The 21,323-nt window shown below is 42.9% G+C and overlaps 1 protein-coding gene across 1 annotated transcript in view; it reads right to left on the bottom strand.

Moving 5' to 3' along the window:
• Positions 1-21,263, bottom strand: part of POMT2 (protein O-mannosyltransferase 2) — a gene marked incomplete at its 5' end in the record, with an annotated part of 26,838 nt that extends 5,575 nt beyond the window's left edge. The window contains 18 exon segments of the mRNA XM_082318106.1: positions 3-62; positions 277-326; positions 329-347; positions 1,517-1,593; positions 2,689-2,780; positions 4,496-4,647; positions 5,414-5,492; positions 7,059-7,128; positions 8,021-8,087; positions 10,194-10,303; positions 11,423-11,505; positions 12,496-12,602; positions 15,246-15,405; positions 17,097-17,205; positions 18,077-18,185; positions 19,359-19,463; positions 20,280-20,364; positions 21,019-21,263. Coding sequence (XP_082174232.1) covers positions 3-62; positions 277-326; positions 329-347; positions 1,517-1,593; positions 2,689-2,780; positions 4,496-4,647; positions 5,414-5,492; positions 7,059-7,128; positions 8,021-8,087; positions 10,194-10,303; positions 11,423-11,505; positions 12,496-12,602; positions 15,246-15,405; positions 17,097-17,205; positions 18,077-18,185; positions 19,359-19,463; positions 20,280-20,364; positions 21,019-21,263 — 1,779 coding nt within the window.
• Positions 21,264-21,323: the final 60 nt, after the last annotated feature.

Below are 21,323 nucleotides of genomic sequence, written 5' to 3'. Positions count from 1 at the left end.
ACCGGGTTTCCCAGCAAATAAACCCGGTAATCAGTCTCATTGACACCAGAAAAACGCAGGCCCTGAGGAAACAGACCAGAAGGGAGTAAAATGGGTTTGCATCAATCCAGTTTGTATTTTGCACAGTGTCAAAGGTGAGACTAATTCCCATCCATGCAGCTCAGGTGCTATAAAATAAAGCTGACAACATCTTCAATGTAATTAAGAGATGCTACACTTCAAGAAGCACAGCAGAAGCACTTGAAAACAGAAAGGAAGGTGTATTGATCAATATACCTGGTAGTTGATGGGCCAGTGCCAAGGTTTGGATGTAACTTCGTTGTCCTTGGTTTGAGGCCACTGTTTCCCTACAGATAAGTCAAGATAAAATTTAAATGAGCAGGCAGTTCTGCTGCAAACCCTGCCCAGAAATGTCTGGGTACACAAACATACATGACTACTCTTCCTGAGTAAAGGCTGTTTTCTGACTACATAAACACACTATCTTTCGGAGACGGCCACAATGAGGACAATGAATGTTTTAATATTCCTGTGCAAGTGAAAAAGTTCTTTGTGTACCATTAGAGGCAGTATTCCCTCTTTTCTCTTCTCCAGCTCTTCTGTCACTGAGGATACATGTTGCATAAGCAAGACCTTTGTTCATTAAGAGACTACTTCGACAGGTTTCCCTCCACTCTGAAATAAAAGCCTCAGAAAGACTATTTCCATGGAAACTCATGCAGGTGCTTCCTTACCTGAGACAGCAATATCACTAGTTGCCATGGAAATGCTTAGCATTAATAACAATTTGCTTGACTACCATCTTTCCTTTAATAATCTGAGACGAGCTTTACAAACAATAGCAAATAAAACCTTAGACTCCTTTCTCAAAATAGTAACTTCTCATTCTTCAGACGAAGGATTGAGGAGCTGGAAGCAGAAGGGCTGTGGCCAAAAGCACAAAGAACAATCATGGGGAAAGACTACAAGAGTAGTCCACCTTGAAAATATTAAATCCAGCTCTTTTTTTTATATTCAGGGATAAATAGGGAAGATGAGAGCAGAGAACACAGCACCTCAATGTACCTTCAAAAAAACTAGAAGTTTTCCATTTTCAATCCAAACATTATTCTTCTCCTAAGTGTCTGTTTAGCTAATTTTCCTGGCTCAGTCCACAGTAATATCCTCCTGCCTCACAAATACTAATTTAACTTTAAAACCTTCCAGTAGTGTAGAGAAAAATTTCCAACTCTCCTTTATAGAGCCGAATTTCAGCAGTGGAGAGATTACGTAACTAGGCTGTAGCTAGATCACGCCAACATCAAAGCCAGGCATCAAGCCCAAGGCTTCCAAACTTTTGGAAGATTTAGCTGCAAGACCACCCCTTTTTCTAAGTATAAATTCAAGTAGGTTGCTGGGGCATGTAAATTCTGCCCTAGCTTGCAGACATCACCCAGATATCTCAGAAAATGCTATTTCTTTTCAATGCAAGAGAAAGGAGGAAGAAAACTACAGTCTAGAATTAATGATATCCTACCCGGATCATAACCATGTGGGATTCTAACAGAATTTCTGCAAAAGAGGGCTTCAAAACATCCAGGCTGATATTGGGCACTTTAGAAAAAGAGAGAAAAATAGATTAGAAGTCTGTACGGTTTACTTTTATTTGCCTCTTTCATAATAAACAAAACTCTCTCCTCCTGTCACAAATCTGCTTCTAGCACCTCTTTTAATTCCCTGCGCAATTAATTCATATTCTAAACACAGAGGCTTGCAGTCAAAACTATCCCCCAGTGAATTTCACAACTGATGTACTCCTAGATTTCCTCCTTTGCTTCCAGGAGCAAGAGAAATAGACAAAAGTCCATGAAAGAAACAGATATGTATTTCTAGCTGAAATTAGAGACATATTGTTCACAGGCTGCTGTTTATCTGTAAATGAGCCATGAGAGTGGGAATGTAAAATGCATTACAACAGAAGAGGAAATTCTACTAAGTCAACAGCCCAGGATTCTTCTCCTTTGGTTTGCATAAAGTTGCTCTGAAAGGATGGAGAACACTAGGTTTCTTAATAACTCAGAACTCAGCCCAAGTCATCTGCAATTCATGGGATGAAAATTGTATCGAATAATTCAGGCCAACTGAGGCTGTGACACATATCTAACCCTGGATGAGGCTGCAAGGCCCATCTGTCACTACTGGCAAACTTAGTTCTCTGTCACACTTTATTCATTTCTTGATGATACTGCAAAATCATTATTTAACATGCCCCCAGTAAGAGAAGGAAAAAAATACACCAGAATAGGATGGATCCTAGCTTTTTAAAAAAACCATTAAAGTACATACAACATACTCATATCGATGACAATAAGTCCCAATTAAACCAATGATATTAAAAATAACAGCTGGTACTGCAGTGCCTGTAAAACTTCACACTTTTGTTACTCATGAAGATCTCAAAATCCTTAAAAAAAGTCTTTGTACTTCCACTACACTTGAAGCATTATCACCAGCTTACAGTACAAACAGTGTAGTAGAAAAAGGCTATGCATCTCTAAACAACTGGCCGAAGTTCAGCAAGTTCACGCTTCAGTTGGGAAAGAACACACAAATTCCAAACATCAAATGCCAGTTCTTGCCATCTGATAGCTCATCCCTTCCTTTAACAGCTAGCCAAGACGCACTCTCAAAGAAAAATAAATGACTTACACTTAGGGTTAATATGATCTTCAAAGTTCCAGAGGGAATTGGGAGTCTCCTTCAGGTATGGTGTGCAGGTGACTTCCACTTGTTCCCAGCCCCTGAGGAACCACAGAACAGTTAGCCACCACCCCACAAAAGATCACTCAATATTTCCAGTTCATGTCTGATTTTTTCCCCATTTAGCTTTATACTTCCCCATAACACCTACCATACCACTCAACCCCAGCAGCTGCGTGCTTACACACTCTTACATGCTCTAAGCACCATGCAGAAACCAAAACAGATTTGCAAGGCAGCCAACATCAAAATTCTACTGAATATTTGAACCACATTTCTAACTTTGGGCATCTAAACTGAAAAAAACCTAGGTCCATACATAAGCAGTGGGATTTTTGAAGATGATGCACACTGACAACTAGAAACTACTTCAGGTCAGCCCTTACAGTCTCTCCATAAGAAAACCACCATCATTAATTTAAGTCAATCCATGCCTACAGCAACTGTATTACAGAAACAAAAGAATTACTTTAGAGGATCCCACCACCTGTTCATTTAGTCTGTCACCCTATTTCTAGCAGGTCACATCAAACACTTTGGGAGAAAGTGCATCAAACCCTGCAGTAATGTGACAGATTAATAAGGAATTTTCTATCAATTACCACTTAGCAGACTTAACTCCACTAATTAATTAATTCCATTAATTAATCACCATTTAATTCTCTGAAGGACAGTGATTACTCCCCTTTAAATTCCTAAAAAAAAAATATAAAAATCCAATATAACTCTAACCATGCTTATTTGCAGTTAACAAGTATTTTTTCTCCTCAGCTCTTAATGTCATCAATATTTTGTGGCAATAACTTCCATTCACAGGGTAAGTTTGTGTCAGGGGGAAGAAAAAATATATCCCCTTTCTTGAATGCTGTTGACATTTTTTTTTAAAACCCATCACATTATTTACCCATGAGCCCAGTTTTACCAGTAAAGTCTAAATGGCACTTACATTCCTGACCAGGCAGTCACCAGAGGTATCCGCCTGCGCTCACTATGATTCAGCATCAACAGGATTCCTTAGAAGCCCTTTTTACTATAACACAGTGAAGGGAAACCTAAGCTAGCAGTAACAGAGGCTTCTCTGGAAACAGAAGCAACATGACCCCACAGCCTGCTGCTTCAGGATCCATGTTAGCATCCCACACAGTACAGCTTTGCAGATACAGCAGCTTTCTTGGCATTAGTCTGGATGTTTCTGCATATACCTCATTTTAATGACGAAGGCATATAATCCAAGGACGTATTAAATCACGACCCCTGCTAATAGCAGCTTGTTTACCATTGCCCTCGCTTCAGATGCTGCATGCAAAAATGGCAGAAGGTCTTCCAACCACAAAATAAATTAATAATAAAGAAAAAAAAAGAAATTTGGAGGATTATGGTATGGAACAGCATGAACTGCCCCAGTTTTTAGCAATTTTTGTGAATCACAAGGATAAAATGGGCCTTGAAGAACACATCTGTCATCCCCTCCTGGACTTACTAGATGACAAGACCTATGCCCATGCCACTCTTGGATCTCTTAGTAAGGGATATTATTTTTCAGAGCTGTATACCTTCACTGTAACAGACTGCATAACCCTAACCCAGATCTTCCCCTCTGGTTATATTTTTAGTACCTGCTAGTTACTGTTTTATTCTTTTAATGATGAAGAAATGGAGGAAATGTAGTTATTGCTTAGTTTAAAAGTACCATCGAGCAAAGGAACATATCAGCTCAAGGCGTTCCACGGGTGGAGGGGGATTAGAAGCTATTTACCATTTTGGCAGAGTCTTTCCAGAAGAGCCCAATATACATCCTGTGGACACATGGGTTAGCCGGACCTGACTCCGTAGGACTTTGATGAGCTTCCCAGCCTTTCTGCCCACCACTTCAATCCGCCAGAAATCATTGGAGTCTCCTGTTCCATTCTATCATGCAAACATACCATAGGAGAAAAAAAAAAAAAGCACAAACACCAAAAAAGCAAAAAATCCCCAAACCAACTAGAAGACATACAGGATTGAAGCACTGCAAGCAGGAACTTCTGAAACTCTAATGGTGGCAAAGCTAAAACAAAGGAGCCTAGGCTACCCTCGCTCAGACTTCACAGAAGAGACTTCCCATCAGGAAGAGATGATTCTAGACATGAGCAGCTACTCACAAATATGTTTTTATCTTGCCAACCTTAAATTTTTTTGCTTCCAATTCATACTTGACTGTGGCTCAGAGTTGCATTTTAAACAGGGGTAACTTGGTTGCTTCACAAAAAGGGTTTAGGCAACAGCCCCTTGCGTTTGGAAATTCAGTCCTCAAAGCAGATTTCATTTTCGTGATTCAAAATTCTGTCATCATTCTGTCAAAAAAAGGCACTTGTCTATGTGACAAGGCCAAATACATAAAATAGTACTTGTCAGAGCAACTTCAAGGTTGCTCAGTTTGGCATTTCTGGAGTTGAACACTGCCAAAGCTAGTCTGGCAGTAAAAGCTTAAGTTATTTTCTTGTCTGTGTTCACGCTAAACAGACCTTAAATATGAGATAAGCTATTTCATACTAAATCAGTTTTTCCTCCAATATGGTAGATGCACATCTATCACCTTGGCAAATAAACTAAGAAAGCAAGAATAAATCCCCTTGGCATGGTATGAACTCTCCCCAAAAGAAGGAGCTTTTGTTTCATCTTGACATTGACTTACTATTCCATAGCCGGTGACCTGGAAATGCTTCCTTGTCAGGGGAGCCTCATGCTGGTGACTGTGAAGATTTCTAGAAGTTCTGAAATGAAATTAAAAGTCATACCTTGTTTGGTTTTATGTCTCGGTTAATTTGTGATAAGAACTTTGGTTTGAGCCATTCAGAGAGCTGCCAGACCTTTGACCACTGAATTCCAGCCAAGGGCAGGGCAGGATGCAGCCTTAACAGTGATGGGGGCCACAGAGTGAAACTGCCACTTCCCACCATGCGATTCTGAGCTTATGCCACACCGGGCAATGTTGGAAAAGGAGGACAGCATGAATAAACCCAACCTTTAAGCTACAATCCACCACCTCTAAGTGGAAAAGACATTGTTGGTTTTAAATGAAGAGTAAAGCTGGGACTAACAGTCCTGCTCTTGCAAGAAGCAAAGCAAGACCCTGACCTCCCTTGATTATCAGTTTTGCTTTTGAGAGGAAAGATTGTACCATATAGTCAGACACAGATTTACCGGGGGGGTGGGGAGGGTGGGGGGGGTGGTGTGTGAATCAGTGGTCCCCATTTAGCACCAGCTATACATGGTGCAAAACAGCCTCCCACCCTAGCAGGGACTGCTAACTGGGGCAACCAGAAAAATCTGGCCATATCCTGGTCAGTCCTTAATAAAACCACTCAGACAAAGAACCACCCTGCCAACAATGCAGCTGCATCCAGCCTGGCCTTATCTGCACAGAAACCCTCTGCCCGTGCCACATGAGGTTCGTAGCAAGGAGATGAGAGCCATCTGCCGGATCTTTGCCGCAGCACCGCAGTTTCACCACCCATTTCAGAGACCTAATCAGTATTGCCTAATCAAGATTTTATAACCTTCCTTATCATATATTTGGTAGTAAAACCCAAAATTCAAGGCATTTTTTTTTTTTAAATCTTAAAATCATTTTGGAAACCTAAGCAATGATTTGTGAACACACAATACTGAATGCAATATGACATGATTTCCAGGTTCACAAGTTTAGAGCTTCTGTTAAGAAATCAAAGCTGCGACAGCACAGAGCATTGTGGCACAGTGACATTAGACTAGATGAAGATTAAATATCAAGTCACTAGGGTTCCCCTGCTTCCTCTTGGGTGTTCCCAACAGAAAGGGAAGGCACCAGCTGGCATTTTCATTAAAAGTGTTTCAGTGCTGTGATCTCAGTGCTGTTGAGAACTTCAGCAGGTGGATACTGCCTATGCACATAGGAACAGGACACCTGCAGTAGACTGACAAAAAACCCACACTATTTGCCTAGGAAACTCAGAGAGTGGGGACATGCAACAGAATGAGGGTTTTGAAATTGCTTCTTTACAGCAGTTACCCTTAATATTGCACTTCACACAGCTGAACAAATCCCTCTGCTGCTTAGGTAGGTATTTCTAATGAAGTTGTGTGGTTATGTTAGAAGTTTCCCATTTAACAGACACCCTTCAAAACATAAACCATAGAAGAAAAACTCCACAAACTTCACACTGGAAATGCAGATACAGAGACACCTCTGTCACACAGCCCGCTTGTGCTGGCCTAACCACGTAGTCTCCAGCAGGACAAATCTCCCACCAGTTCTATTCAATCACGCAGCCTCTTTGAATCCCAGAAATCATCCTTACTCTTTATGTTCCAGACGAATAATATCTCCGTGCCTCACAAACTCCACAGGGCTCGAGGGGTCTGACAGATCTGCTGAAGGAAGACAAACTAATCATATCAATGCACTGACAAACATATCAGGGTCTTAGAAAGTTTCTTGTGAATGCTCATCCCTCAAGCAGATAATACAAGGCAAACTACTTTGTGTTGACTCTAAGCCTGGTGTAAAGCACTGCTCTAGTTTAAAGACCAGCCCCGAGGGCTACTCCAAAGAACACGGCCCTAAGCAGCACATACTGCCCTTAAATAAAGAGGATGCCTGGTCAGGCTAACTGAACACCAAAACCATATATTTATTTCATGAACTATAAAATGACTCTCGCAACACTGATTACAATTTTGTTATATCTAGGTTATTTGCATTTTTTGTTGTTTAGACAGTTCTTGTTAATTTTTATATACACATGCTGCAGGTGAAGAAAGGAAACTCTGCCAGACCAAACACGCCTCAGCTACACTATATGATGTTCTAAAACAACAGATGCATGTACAAACCATAGATCTTCACATTCGGTACTCTATCTTGTCCCAAGCAAACATCCATGCAAATCAGTCGAACACAATGTATCAGAACATACCAGAACCCAACTTCTCCAGGACCCATAGCCACAATAACAGATTCCACAAACTACTGAGTTCAGATTAATTTCCTCTCTGTTATCTGTAGCCCTACCTAGCTGAAAAGTTGTCAATTCAACCTTCAGTGGAGAAAAACTTATTTACTTCAGCTGTACAATCTGGAGAAAACCCCAAAACAGAGTAGACACAAACAGCGTTAATCAAGATGGAGCCAGATTTCCCTTGTTCTTCCTCCTCTCCCCCTCATATCCATGAAGGATACCTTGCCCTGGAGGGAACTCAGAATATTTAAGTGAAAAACTGAAGCAGCAGTTATAAAAGGCACTTTACTGGTATCTATTACCTGTATCCGAATCATGTTTCTTTATAATCCACAGGTTATTCAAATCTTTATGTAAGTAGGCAGTGACCTGAAAACACAGGATAAATTATTTTACCAAACAACAAAAAAGCTGGTGATAGCAGACACACATTCACCAGCAAATCGAAGTCCCAAATGAATGCACCAGGAACACAGAAACCCTGGGATGACTTTTATGACAGTGCCCCCTAGAAAGTCAGTTACTGGCCACTGCTTAACCCAGATCAGAGCTTTTATTCAGTGCATAGCCTGTACGCTCAGGAGCACTACACTTAATGGCAGTTCACATGCATCATGAGTAACAGCTGTCAATCATACAGCTTGACCTCCTCTCACCCTACTTCAGAGGCTCCTTCTACAACAACAGGATATCCAAAACCCTGAACTTTTTGAATAATCACTGACCAGTACCAGAAACAGGAGATGGAAACAGCACTGGCTTTACAGACAGGCATCACTGGTAGAGATTTACGACAACAGGCTGCCTGTGACAACCATAATACTTCTGCCAAAAGATCCAGGCAAGGTAAGAAGGATTCATGGATCAACTGTTAAAGCCACACATGCTACCCAGCTAATCCTTACCGGCCTGCTCAGACTCACACAGAGTAACTGCTCCTACTGTTACCATGGGCAGGGGAGACCATCTGGCCCCAGGGTGCTGCTCCCGAGGGCAACCTTCCCAAGCAGCACGAGGAACTGTGCCCACTTTGCTCACTCTCCTCTTCCAGCAGCAGCAAGCCCTGCTCTGTGGGACCCTACACCAGTCCCAGACCTGTGCGTCCCACTCAGGTGGGAGCAGATGGCCCAGTGGGTGGGTGAGAGGCAGAACATAGAGGCATGTCTGAGGGTGGGGAAAAAGGGAGAGCTGGAGGTGGAACCTCATTCCTTGAGGTTATATCATCAGGAAAGGCAGGAAAGGAGGAGGCAGAGAGATCACTGCCTCCATCTTTTCCTCCCTAAACCTCCTCCAAGTTCTAAATTCCCTTCCCCTCTCCACAGCCCCCAAGCTGTCCCAGCTCCCTACCCTTGTCCTACCTCCAGGGCAGGGAGCACAGCGGGGGAATCTCCACATCTTCCCACTTACCCTCAAGGAAACTCCCATCAGCATCCTCTCCAAATCCCCCTTCCCTGCTTTTAATGTCATAAAGCATGCTCTGCACTTGAATTTTGCCTATCCTTGAGCCAGTTTTGGTATGACATCTCCATCTACGGTAATAAACACCAATGTCACGAGAGTATTAGAATTTTTGGTTGGGAAGAACGGCAGGAAAAGAAGATTGAGACAAAGTTTTCATTTCTGAAAACTTCCTCCTCACCACAGAGACTGAAGGGAGTTAAAAAACAAACACTTGTTTTTCTCTGTTAACTTTCTTTCAAGGAGCTCAGAACAATTTTTAGACACTAACATGCAAACTGCAAAATACATCTTGGGAAAGCTGCAGAAGCTGCAAAGATTTGTGAAGCTTGATGATGATGGACAAAAATAAGAAATTCACTTAATTTTTGTACTACCTAATTAGTGATAGTTACATGATTTCTGATTTTTACTTTGATTTATTGCTTAATTATTTAATCAGAAGCCCTTAGAGAGTTCAGATAGTTTCATTATGGCTAGCTTACGAACGTACAGGTATCTAATTTAATGAGCAAAGCCTTACAAATTCATTGGCGACAGATGAGGAAAGCAAGGCACAAAAGTAGAGTAATTCATGTAAGGTCACAGAGGCCAGCGGCAGGAGTGAAAACAACACACAGCAGCCCTATTCTTTTGCTTTTAAAACACAGCAATGCAACCTATAAGATAAAGTACTGTATTTGTTTTAAACGTAAGTTTTACAGCCTTCCTTGAGGTAAGAGTACTTTCATTATGGAAGATTATTTTTAAGTCCTCTTGGCCTCCATCTATGGAGGCTGGTCTTGCTACTACAATGAAGCCTTGTTACTGTAAGTCACCTCTCTGGTACAGTGTGGCAGGCTCTCTTCAAGCATCCTTTTTACTCAGACTTCCAAGCCAAGTGCACAGCTGTGGCACTGAGAGGGTAAGAGATGCTGAGTAAATGCATAGCTTCTGTCACAACAGCACCTAATTCTAAGTGCAATGGGAATGAGTCGATGGTTGTAATCGGAGGCAGTACTACCACAGTTCACTAACCTGCTGCTGGCGAGCCCCAACGCCCTCCGGGTAGAGGTGCCAGTGGGAGTGAAGGTATCCCCCTGCCATCCGAAGGTTCTTTATTGTGACCACAGACCCGTACGCCAAGTCTATGTGGGAAGGAGGAAAAAATGCATAAGGCAGCTCTCCTATAAAGATCTCCCCCAGCTAGTCTGCGGTGGTCCGATTAGGCATGCATTCTCCTGCTTTGTTTTGATGAAAACGCATTTCCTGTTTGACACGTTACCCCACACAGCTCATCACAAGCTGATCTCCCATCCCCAACCACGATTCAGTAAAACTGTTACATAACATTTGGCTGAAACACTTCGAATTCTCCCACCTAGTTTCACATAAACAGAAGTGCTAGTTCTTTTGTGTGTCGTTTCAATAATGAGAGGTTTGAGGCAGCTTTCCATAACAGTATTTGGTCAAATTAAAACATGATCAAGTTTGAAAAGCATGTGACTACTTTGAAGCACTCCATCGCCCAACCCCTACAGCAATACAAGAGGGAAGGGAACCAAGCTCAGCTATCAGGTAGTGGAGCTGATACCCTGGCATCAGATACCTTCCTTCATAGCCTTCCAACACAAGTGGGAGAAGACAGTCTTAGAGAATGGACCTGATGCTCTCCCAGTAGTAGCTCTGGAGCAGGGAACAGCCAGAGAAAAGTTGAAGTAATCAGATGGCTAAACCATATTAAAGGCTCAGTAGTTCCTAGCCAACCTGAGGATTAGGGAACAACCACAGAGCCATCTTTCACCTAAATTCATATGCATGCTTGAATACAACACAGCTGAACCAGGGGCACGCTGTGTGACAAAGGAGTTCATAATTTTCATTTATAAACATTTTGGAAACAAATCCCAGATCTGAACATCTACAAACCTAAGGTGAACAGGACAAATCTCTTTTTGTTGCCTCAAGCAACATGAAGGGCAAAAAATACAAAGATGCACGCACACAAAACTGTCAAATCCCTCAAAATGGCATCTTTCCCTCTAGAAGGAATATGATGAAACAGTTAGTGACCTTGCACTAAACATGGTGTTATTTTCAGCCTTTTTCATTTTCTGTCAATGTATAAAACTGCACAGAAGAACAGCGTGGATCTGACCATGATCATGAAGGCATAATCTGCACTGTCTCACAGGAGATGCTCTTTTTATTTAAACCTCCACATATGCTGACAACACTCAAAGCAGTTTATTCCTTTGGACACTCACGCTCTGGAACGGAGACATTATGAAGATTGTTCCCGATCAGCTGGGACTGAAATGCTGAACTGAAGAAACCATCCCCAGGACCACTACAAAAGAGAGCACAGAATGTGACAATTCAAAGTCTGGCAAAACAGGCATACAAAGCTCTATCATGTGTTACCAAATTGTTTTTATAGAAGGAGAAAGATAAAACCAGACATGGCATCAGGAGAATGACCGCAGTTCCCTTAGATGCACACACCTCCAATGTTGTGAATCATAGCAGGTAAAGAGTCTTGCAGGAAATTGTACAGAGCTTCAAGGACTTGAGGTCACAAAAATGTACACACTGACACTGCACAAAGCACCATCAACTATCTTTGGAGGTGTTCTTATGACAAATAAACTGACCCACTGTCAGGTTAGATGTAACAAAGCCTCTCTCTGTGGCTCCTTAAGTCTCCTTTCTGCTAACAGGGTAGTGGTAAGACCAGTTGACTTCAACTGAAAAATAAGAGATTTAATTTCATATTCTTTTTTTATGGTGAAATGCTTATTCACCTCATCTCTTAATGCCAGCATATGGAAAAACATTACTTGGCCATTTTACTAGCTGTTGTGCTCTTTCCACATAAAAAGCATCCCTTGGTTGCAGGCATTCACAGAAGAGTCCTCCCTCTGGGAACACTCAGAGGTTTGGTTTTTTTGGTTTTTTTGTTTTTTTAATCGCAGCCAAAGCATTTTTCAGGAATGCAATGCCTTTTTTTTTTTTTTAATTACAAAAACAAAAATAAAAGGAACGGAGCCGAGACATTTTCAGGTCCAGGACAGAGAGGAGGGGAAAAAAAGGAGACAGAGAGTTTGGTTAGGATACTTGCTTGGCATTTCAGAAACTCTTAAGCTCAAGCTCTGTTTCACTGCCAGCTTGGCCAGAGTCTTTCTCTAAAAACAATGCAGGAGTCTGGAAAAGGAATTAAACAAAGACACAGCTTGTGGCTGTGCTTCTGGCACTGAAAATGCTGAAATACATAATCAATAGCCTTTAATTCAAAGCAAAGACAAGTGATTCTTCTTCTGGAGAAAACATTGTGAAATACCTTTTATTTAATACTGCAAAATGAACAGCAAACATAGCCATGTAGAGGGCAAGTGGGAGCAGGATGAGGCAGAGTACACGAGCCAGTAAATGCTTCCCAAACACGACCTGTAACAAACACAATCCGGATCAAACAGTGCAGCTGGAGGAACAACTCTTTATCTCACAGGACTCTGAGCAGTGGTCCTATAGTAGAAGCCTACTATGTAAGCAACCCCAGCAGGGTGCAAAATTACTTCAAAAAGGCCTAGTGTGTGGTAAAAGCTTAGGCAGACCTTGTTATGCATCTCCAAAAGCTCGAGCTGGGGTACCTTGAAATTTCAGGGTCTTGGGAGAAGGACAAAAACAGGCAATAGGAGGGTTTAATTTTCAAAAATGTTGGGCATGCCTAACTTTGTCAAAGGAGGTTTGGCAGCTCCCATCAACAATACTTTGAAAACAAGGAACTGAACTTGTTTATCAGAGCAGTACACATCTTGACACAAAATCGCAGCAAGGAGATGGCTTACAGAATAGTGACTGTCAAAGCTAAACAAAAGGGAAAATGAAAACATGAGAGCACAAGTTACTAGATACAATTCTCCCAACCAGTTTCCCTATGCAAATATGACTGCAACAAGGACTTCTTGGGGACCTAGATATGCTGCATTCACAGAAACCAGCTAACTTAGCAAGGATGCTCTCACACTGCAACTTCTGTTGCTGGTCCTCAGCCAGAAGTCACAGAAGAGTCAGCAGCAAAACCTGTGAGTGTTTCTAGCTGCCTCATCACAAAAGTAGAGCATTTCATTTAAATCCCTTGGAAAGGTGGTTTATACACAGATGCCCAAGATGCAATTACGTATTCACATCCTACTGACACTGCTGGGAGTAGAGTAAGTAATCTAAAATACAGGGTGGGTAATAAAAAGCTGAGGGAGAAGAAAACACCTTAAATAGCGGAAATTGTTTGCTAAATGTCCACATTTAACTTCAAAGCAGATGAAGGAGATGTACTTGCTATCTTCCGTATTTTTTTTTCATGGTACCTATCATACAATCATTAAGCTAATCATCCTCCTTCCCTTAATAACAGATCCAAAGATTTCAGAAATAACAGAAAAAGAGCTGAACACATTACAAAACTAAGAACTTACTGAAGTCAACAAAGGAAACAGCTGCTCAGCTCAAGTACTTGAGCAGAACACTTAATAACCACTGGGCACTTGAAAAAATGCTGATTGATTGATGGTACATAACCAAATTTATGCAGCAGAGAGGCATATGCACTAATCTCCAGTTCCCTGCTCAAAATGACCACAATATGCTTCAACCTTTGTGAAAAGGTTTTCTTTAACCACAGACCTCAATGCAAAGTCAAAAAAGAAAACGCACATGAAGGACAGCATCAAGCAAACCAGAACAGTGGACCAAGATAAGCTGAGAATTCTATAAATCAAATCAGTCCCCAAAACCTTGCACGTAAATAATCATGAGTAGTTTCCTAACAAATGCAGAGATAAGTTATTCAGGCTTTCAGGGTTTAATCCTCACTTCTTTTTTTTTTCCTCCTCAAGCACCAAGGTTGCCAAATAGTTAGTTATTCAGAAAGCATCTACCTTCTGGAGTAAATTTCTTTACATATTCTAACACTCAGGGGCTTGCTGCCTTTGCTGCCAGCGGCACAAATGAAATCACTGTGCAGCCGTCTGCTGGCAGAAAGCTTAGACATGATGGATTTGTTCCATTTCAAATGCAATTAACTGACTTTGCTCAAGAAGTGCTTCTCTGGAGCTGGAACATTGCATCTTTGCAGCCCATATTGATTCACATTAATCAGAGAAAACAAATCACATAGCAGGAATAGAAAAAGTCCCCCCAAACCCTCACTGTTTATGAGACAAAGAAGGAAAAAAACAGTAAGTGAAAAATATAGAATTTTCAAGCTTCAGAAGAGGCTGAGACAAGAGGAGAAATGAACACCTTTTAGAAGATGTGCTTGAAGAATTTGTTTTCCCGCTGGTTGCAAGACAGGCGAATGGTACATCAAGGTATTTCTCCAAATATTACATTGCACAGTCCCCAAATATAAAATGCAATATATTACAACAGGGAACTCAAACACACTAGCAAATTTTTAGAGCTTATAAGAACTAAATGTGTGTGAAATCGAGCAGGCTATGGCTGCCTTCATCCTCAGGACTGACTATGGAGACTGCAAGTTGCAGAGCATGCCTATGACTCATGAGGGACTACAGCGTGCTACTGCTATACGGCCTGTGCCCTCGTACTCTCATGAAGCAGAGCCTGAGCTTGCGCTGCTTACGCAAACTAGGTGCTGCAAGACATGCCTGTCTGCCAGGTAGCACGTACTCCTCAGAAGGTCACGTAACAGCGTTGGACATCTTTCTTTGGGCCATTGTACAGCCATTCCCAATGAGCATTTTTAACCTAGACTGAAATAAAATTCATCCAACTGGAAAGGTAATAGTTTCTCTTGAGAAAAAGCAACAACCTTTTTGCTGTGCTCTTATGACATTGTATCCCACTGACATATGTGGGTTTTTTTAAAAACATACGGCAATAGTTTTTCCATTATAACGTTCATCTTTAATCATCACCATCCACCTCAGATGCCCCTGTTTGCTGCAGACAGAGTATCACTGTTTGGCTAGTTCTATGGTTGTCAATAACTAGGAGAACTACAAAGGCAAAAGAAAGCAAAACAAACCAAAGAAACTCTTAATGTAAAGAAAAGTTTTTGACACTCACCAGTGACAGGCTGAGGTTCCCCAGCAAGTCCCATAGCTCACAGATTGTGTTCAGGCCAACCAAGATGACTACAAAAAGGCCAACAAACTTTACCCCCATTGCTCCAGCAAGGTTCACGCCAGTCAGACTCAGCCAGAACCACCAGGAGGCAGAAAATGGCCTGCAGGACAGATAGAACAGGTCAGTAAATAAACGATGACTACTTGAACGGGCATCTGCAATCAGGAAAACAAACAGCAAGTTGGCAACCCTGCAAAATTACATTCCGTCTTCTTCTCAGGAGCCCATGAGGAATAGAAAGATAATTTTTTCATTAATTTTAGAATGATGCAAGGATACCCCTGATACAGGCTTCAGAGGGGCCGAACACTTAAGCCTGGGCAGCCCTAGATCTCCCCTTTAAGGAAGGGAACATAGACACTGGGTATAAGCTAAAATACTAGTGTGAAGAAAGTCTGACACATGGAAGGTCTGAAAATAGAAACAGGTCTTTTGCTCCATAAAACACAAACTCACATCTCTCAGAAAGCTAAGGACGTGGGGGAGAACAGGAGAAAAAGAACAGCTACTTTTCCTAAAGCAGAAAGGCCATAGTGGAAAACATCTACCCAAAGCACAAACAAAAGCTGCAGCAAAAAGCAAACAAATTACAAACTAAACTAAAATAGAACCACAGAGAAGCATTAGATGAGAAATGATGACAGCAGAATTTAAAACCCTTTTCCTACTGACTCCTGATGCCTTGATGCTTGTACTTTGTCTAGACAAAATCCCCGTGACCTGCTAAGCAACACAATCTCTAGAGCTGGCTTTTAATTTGCATAAAATCAACTAGTTTGAAAACAGGATTAGCTCTAAGACATGAGAAATAAGTTCAGGTCAAGGCACACAGAGCTGATCAAACACTGCCCTGTAACTTAGTGCTTGCACTCTCTGGGGCGTGTGTTGTACATGAGGATGGCCTTGGATGGCCCCACATGACGCTGCAGGCTGCATTATAGCCATGTGTGCTGCAGTCACCCTAAGATTGATATGATGAGTTCTTGAACATTTCATGAACCAAAAATTGCTCATATATAACCCAGTAGCCTAAGCTTTTATGTCTTCGAATTCTGGGTGCATTGTGAGGAAACTACTCTGTACAGCCCAGCCACAAAGAAGCCTTTTGACACATCCAAATACCTATAAATCACCATCCCCCTCTGGATGGGCCTACAGCAAATATCCTGAGCAACTTAACTGCTTTATTCAGAAACACCCTGGCTATATTTCTCTCAAATTTTTGGTACCAATTTCTCTAAACCTGACAAGTTACACTATTTACCTTAGCTATCAGGATGTTGTAAGTGCTTATAGGATTACAGTCACAGATAAACTGTGTTTCTCTAGCCTGGAGACAAAATGACTGGTTCAAGATAACTAATTAATATTTTTGCCATTAAGGAGCAAAGCCTTGAACAGGCTCCAACCATCCTTCATTCCTCCTTCTCTGACCTACAACACTCTATGCTAGCTTTTTTTTCCGTCAAGTTTTAAAAAGCTTTAACCTTCATTTTCAAGATTTGCAGTTCCATAAACACTATTTCTGCTGAAATTTCCTTTCATGCTAAAATAATCTGTTTAAGTCTCTCTCCTGGTTTACCCCAGCCATGATACTTTCTCCCTAGTTTCACAAGCTGTCATACTAAAAATTTCTCTCCCCTACCATGAGCCATTTTCACCTCCAAATTTCCTGAAACAATCTCATCTCAGCCACTCACCCAGATTACCAAGTGGCAGACATGTTCTAGTATTTTATCTGTGTGAAAGTTGAGTTCCTACAGTTTAGCAAAATTACCATCTTTATCTTACCTATCCGCACAGCTGTTACATTTCACCATACTCAGAACAGCTCCCATGAGGAAGAACATCAGAATGGGGTCCAGCAGAATATATTGGGACAAAGTAATACAGCCCGTATCTGGAAACAGATGCACAACAATGTTAAAAAGGCTTGCGGTTCCAAAGTGAATTCAAGATTGCAGGAAGCCAGTTTCCTCACTGTAGTCAAGACAAGGGGAACAACGGAAATTTTAGAAACAGAAGCAGATCAGAACATTTCAACTTCTACTTGGGTAACAAATGAAAAAAAAAAAAAAAAAAAAAACTCACAAAAACCAGGCAGTACAACAGTATCTGTGAAACACCATTTGGGAGGTGCTGCTAACATATTCAGATGGAGAGTGTTACAGACAGCAATGATCTACCCACTAAGGTACCAGCATGGTGCCAGAGGACGCTATAGGAGAAGTAATTTTTCAGATGTTGCCTATGAAAAAATGAATATCACTTGGATATTTTAAGTCTTCATGCCTCAATATCTGTATGCCCTCACAAAACCCCAATTTGGGTAACTCCATTTGCAATGTTAATTTCTCTGCTTTGCTCAATTCAACAAGGAACTTTATTAACTTCTTACTGTGAACTCTTCCACAGTAATGCAGTAGGCTGTTAAATACCTCTATAATTCATATGGGAGACATCAATATTTCACTAGTGGGAAAAATCATTCCTGACCATCCATCTTATAAAAATTCTTAAAATTGAGGTGAAATGTAGTCCAACGCTGTGGTTATGCACGTAACAGAAGTACCTATGAACTAAAGACGACTGTAAAATTCTCAAGGGGACCACCAATTAAAAAGCCTCATATATATAAAGCAGAATTACTTTGCTTTTGGGAACCTCTCTCATTAACCCCAATATCCCCTGGCTAGGTGACATACGATAATCCAGAAATTAAATTCTCCGAACAATTAACCTGCTCAGTTTTGCTGTAGCAGAACACCTACCAAAAATAAGGATGAAAGCTGTGAGTAAGGCTGCTGGCAGTGACTTTGACAGTTCCAACACTGTGAGGTAGGCGAAGGGAACCAGGCAGGAGCCAAGGAATGCACAGAACTGCAGGAAAAGAAGATCACGGGAGAAGTTATAACCCTCCCCAAGGTGAAGACGCACCCACACCCTTTTCCTTCCTTCATCTTCCACACCTACCAACAGGGGGTGTCGCAGTAGCTGAACTGACTCACTAAGAACATCAGACAAAAGCCAAATGAACAAAGATACTGTTCAGAGGAGGACAGCTGCTTACTCTGTTCTGTCTCTAGAGGTGTCAGTAACAAGTCAGTCATTCTCTTGCTAGACTACATCAGATATTCATAAAAAGATATGTCAAGTAGGTGCACTACACATACACCATACTCAACTTATTTTAACAAGATATTAGAATATGAATGAAATCTAAGAACAAAATACACCTGTACCTTACATCTTTAGCAGACCAGTATCAGCTACCCTACACAAATGAGACTGAGGATAGTTGGAGGAGGAACAGAAATCAAAACAAAAGAAAGCAGCATCACAGTAAAATCTGTTCTCTTCAATGTCTGGTTCTAGCACTTCTCCCACCTTTGGCTCAGGGAAATCTAGAACCACAAATTGCTGGAGACCCGGAAAGTAAACCCAGAAAATATGCCTTCCCAGTTTTCATCCTTCTTTCTGGGCACTAGCAACTGGCCACCGTTTGTTTTTTTGGCTTGTGTTATCTGCTGTCATTTTATGGCTCTTGGTCTTTCTAGATAGCAGTACAGCCACGGTTTCAGATAGAATATCACTCTGAATAGTAATCTCCCCTCTCACTCTGCCCCATCAGCTTACTCAGCTCAGTGTGACTGGTGGTGGCAAACTGCAGGTGGCAGTGGATGATCCTGGCTTTTTGACATCCTTGGCTCTCCAGCAGAGCAGCCAGGCACAATGGAGTGAGTGGAAGCCCAAGCTCAGCAACGTTCCCTTTGCAGAACAGGCAAGATACCTGTCCCACTCAGGAGTGTAGTCCCAATAATTAGCAGCAAGAGTTGGCATCAATAATCACCTTACTTTCTTACCTGGCCTCTCACAATCAGACATTAAGACTTACAATACAACCACTAACACCTTTCCGAGGAGCTTAAAGGCAAGGCACAAAGCTAAACAGACCTCTGATCTGATCCAGGAGAGCCGTTCTTACGACATAACACTCTGTACTGAAAAGCACAGGAGAGCTAACCAGCTGGAGACTAGCCTGTAGAGCCTTACCCCTCTCATCCCCACATAGTTGTGCTGCTCATATCTGTCCCCTGGCTTTTGGAAAGGAAATGTACCATCATATCCACTAAGGTAGCCAGCAAGTCCAATCAGCATCTGAAGAGGAAAGGTGAAAAAACTGGTCAGGGAAATCGCACTGGAGGAAGGAGTATCCAAGCCAGCAGCAGGTAAGATTTTTACAGAAGCCAAGTCTGATCCACAGGATAACTACTTAATTCAGACGTATCATGCAAACAAGAGTTTATGTACAGAATCCATATGCATACATATTGCCCTTTGTCTAAAGGCAAAATCAGAAGGGATCAAAAGGACTTTGGCTGCTGACTATAAGGACAACTGCAAGTTCAAGAGAAATACCAGGTGTGGGACTTAGCAGAGAGAATTCTGTCTCTGTAGATTCTCCCATAGCTGCCTATTCTTATAGTTTAAGGAGGCTCAGCCTGAAAGGAAGACAGTCTTTTTGAGGGAGGAGGAATGCACCTTCATCAACACTGCACATTGCTGCTAGAACAAGTTCTTCGATTACAGAATAGCAAGTCAAGGCTTTCAGGGTCCTTTGTGGTAGGAGTCTCATTTACACACAAGCCATCAGGAACAGTTTGGTTCCTTTGAACTGTAGGCCTCTATTAAATATGCCCTCCAAACCACGTAAGTGCCACGTTCATTTTTTAATGTCAAGCCTTTCAAATACCCAACACACAATACCGTTTTGTTTTCCCACATTCAAAGCATTTTCATAAAGAAGAAAAGATGCAAGCTGAGGCTCTGGATAGAGAAAGCAAATTACCACAATGCCAACAACAGTTAGGAAAGGCACTGGTGTTCATCACTTCCTTCAGCCAGAAGGATGGGGAAGACTTTTGTTGGCCCACTCCTGTGGCTTCTAAAACATGTGACAGAAGAGCGGTTTACCTTCCCCAAAGGGGGGTGGACATCAAAGAAGAAGGTCCGATTAATGTAGTAACTTCCCATCTTCCCAAAATGAGTTTCATCCCAACTGGAAAAAAAAAAAACAAACCACCAAACAACCTGCTATAATGCTGAAGACAGTAAAAAAAGCCAGGAAGGTCTTTTTACTCATGCTTTTCATCATGTAGAGGGTTCGTGCCACACATTCTATAGGAGACAATGCATTAAATTCACTGGGAAATCACAGGGAGTACTTCAGCCATTCTAGGCAGGGTCCTTTTCAGAGTTTGATATTAGCACTCCAAAACCTCTAGTCTGCCCTTCTGATTCCAGGCTGAGCTTAGAGATGTTAAAAGACCAGCCTGCAACCCACAGATCCCCAAAACCGCCTCTCGAGACCCGGTCCCGAGCGCGGCGGTGGGGCGGGGGCCGGCCGCGGGGCCGGCAGCGGGCTGGCCAGAGGCACCGCGCTGCCCTGTGGCCCTCGCTGCCAGGATCCCGTCCCGCCACCCGCCAGGAATAAACAGGGATCCGCTTCCCAGCCGGGCAAGGCAGGGGCGGGCGGGTGCTTGAGGACGGGGCGAAGGCTGGGAGTCCGGGCGGGCTCCCGCCCGCGGGGCCGATGCCGGGGCGCCTCCCGGGAGGAGGCGGACACCCACCCACGACCCCGGGCCCGGGCCAGGCCCGCCGCCCCCGGGGCAATGCCCCGCCGGAGGGGCACAGGCCCCGCCCCGCCCCGTACCAGACGTGCGGCGGCTCCGGCAGGCGGTGGAAGCGGGAGGCGAAGCTGAGGAGGGTGACGAGGACCAGCGCCGCCGGGCGAGCGGCAGCGGGAGGGGCGGCGGGGCGCGCCGTGCCCCCCGGCAGCCGGCGGGAGCCCCGCTGCCGCAGCGGGCCGCCACGCTGGCCCGGCTCGGCCCGGCCGCCCCCCGCCGCCGGCATCCGCGGGGCTCCGCCGCGCGCAGCACGGGTCCGCGCGCGGCGCATCCTGGGAGACGGAGTCGGGGGGGGGGGGGGCGCGGGGCACGCCGGGAGATGTAGTCCTGC

The sequence above is a fragment of the Platalea leucorodia genome (assembly GCF_965183815.1).
Source record: "Platalea leucorodia genome assembly, chromosome: 7".
Lineage (NCBI taxonomy): Eukaryota > Metazoa > Chordata > Aves > Pelecaniformes > Threskiornithidae > Platalea > Platalea leucorodia.
Note: the sequence above shows the minus strand (reverse complement) of the source record. Positions and strands in the feature narration are given on the sequence as shown.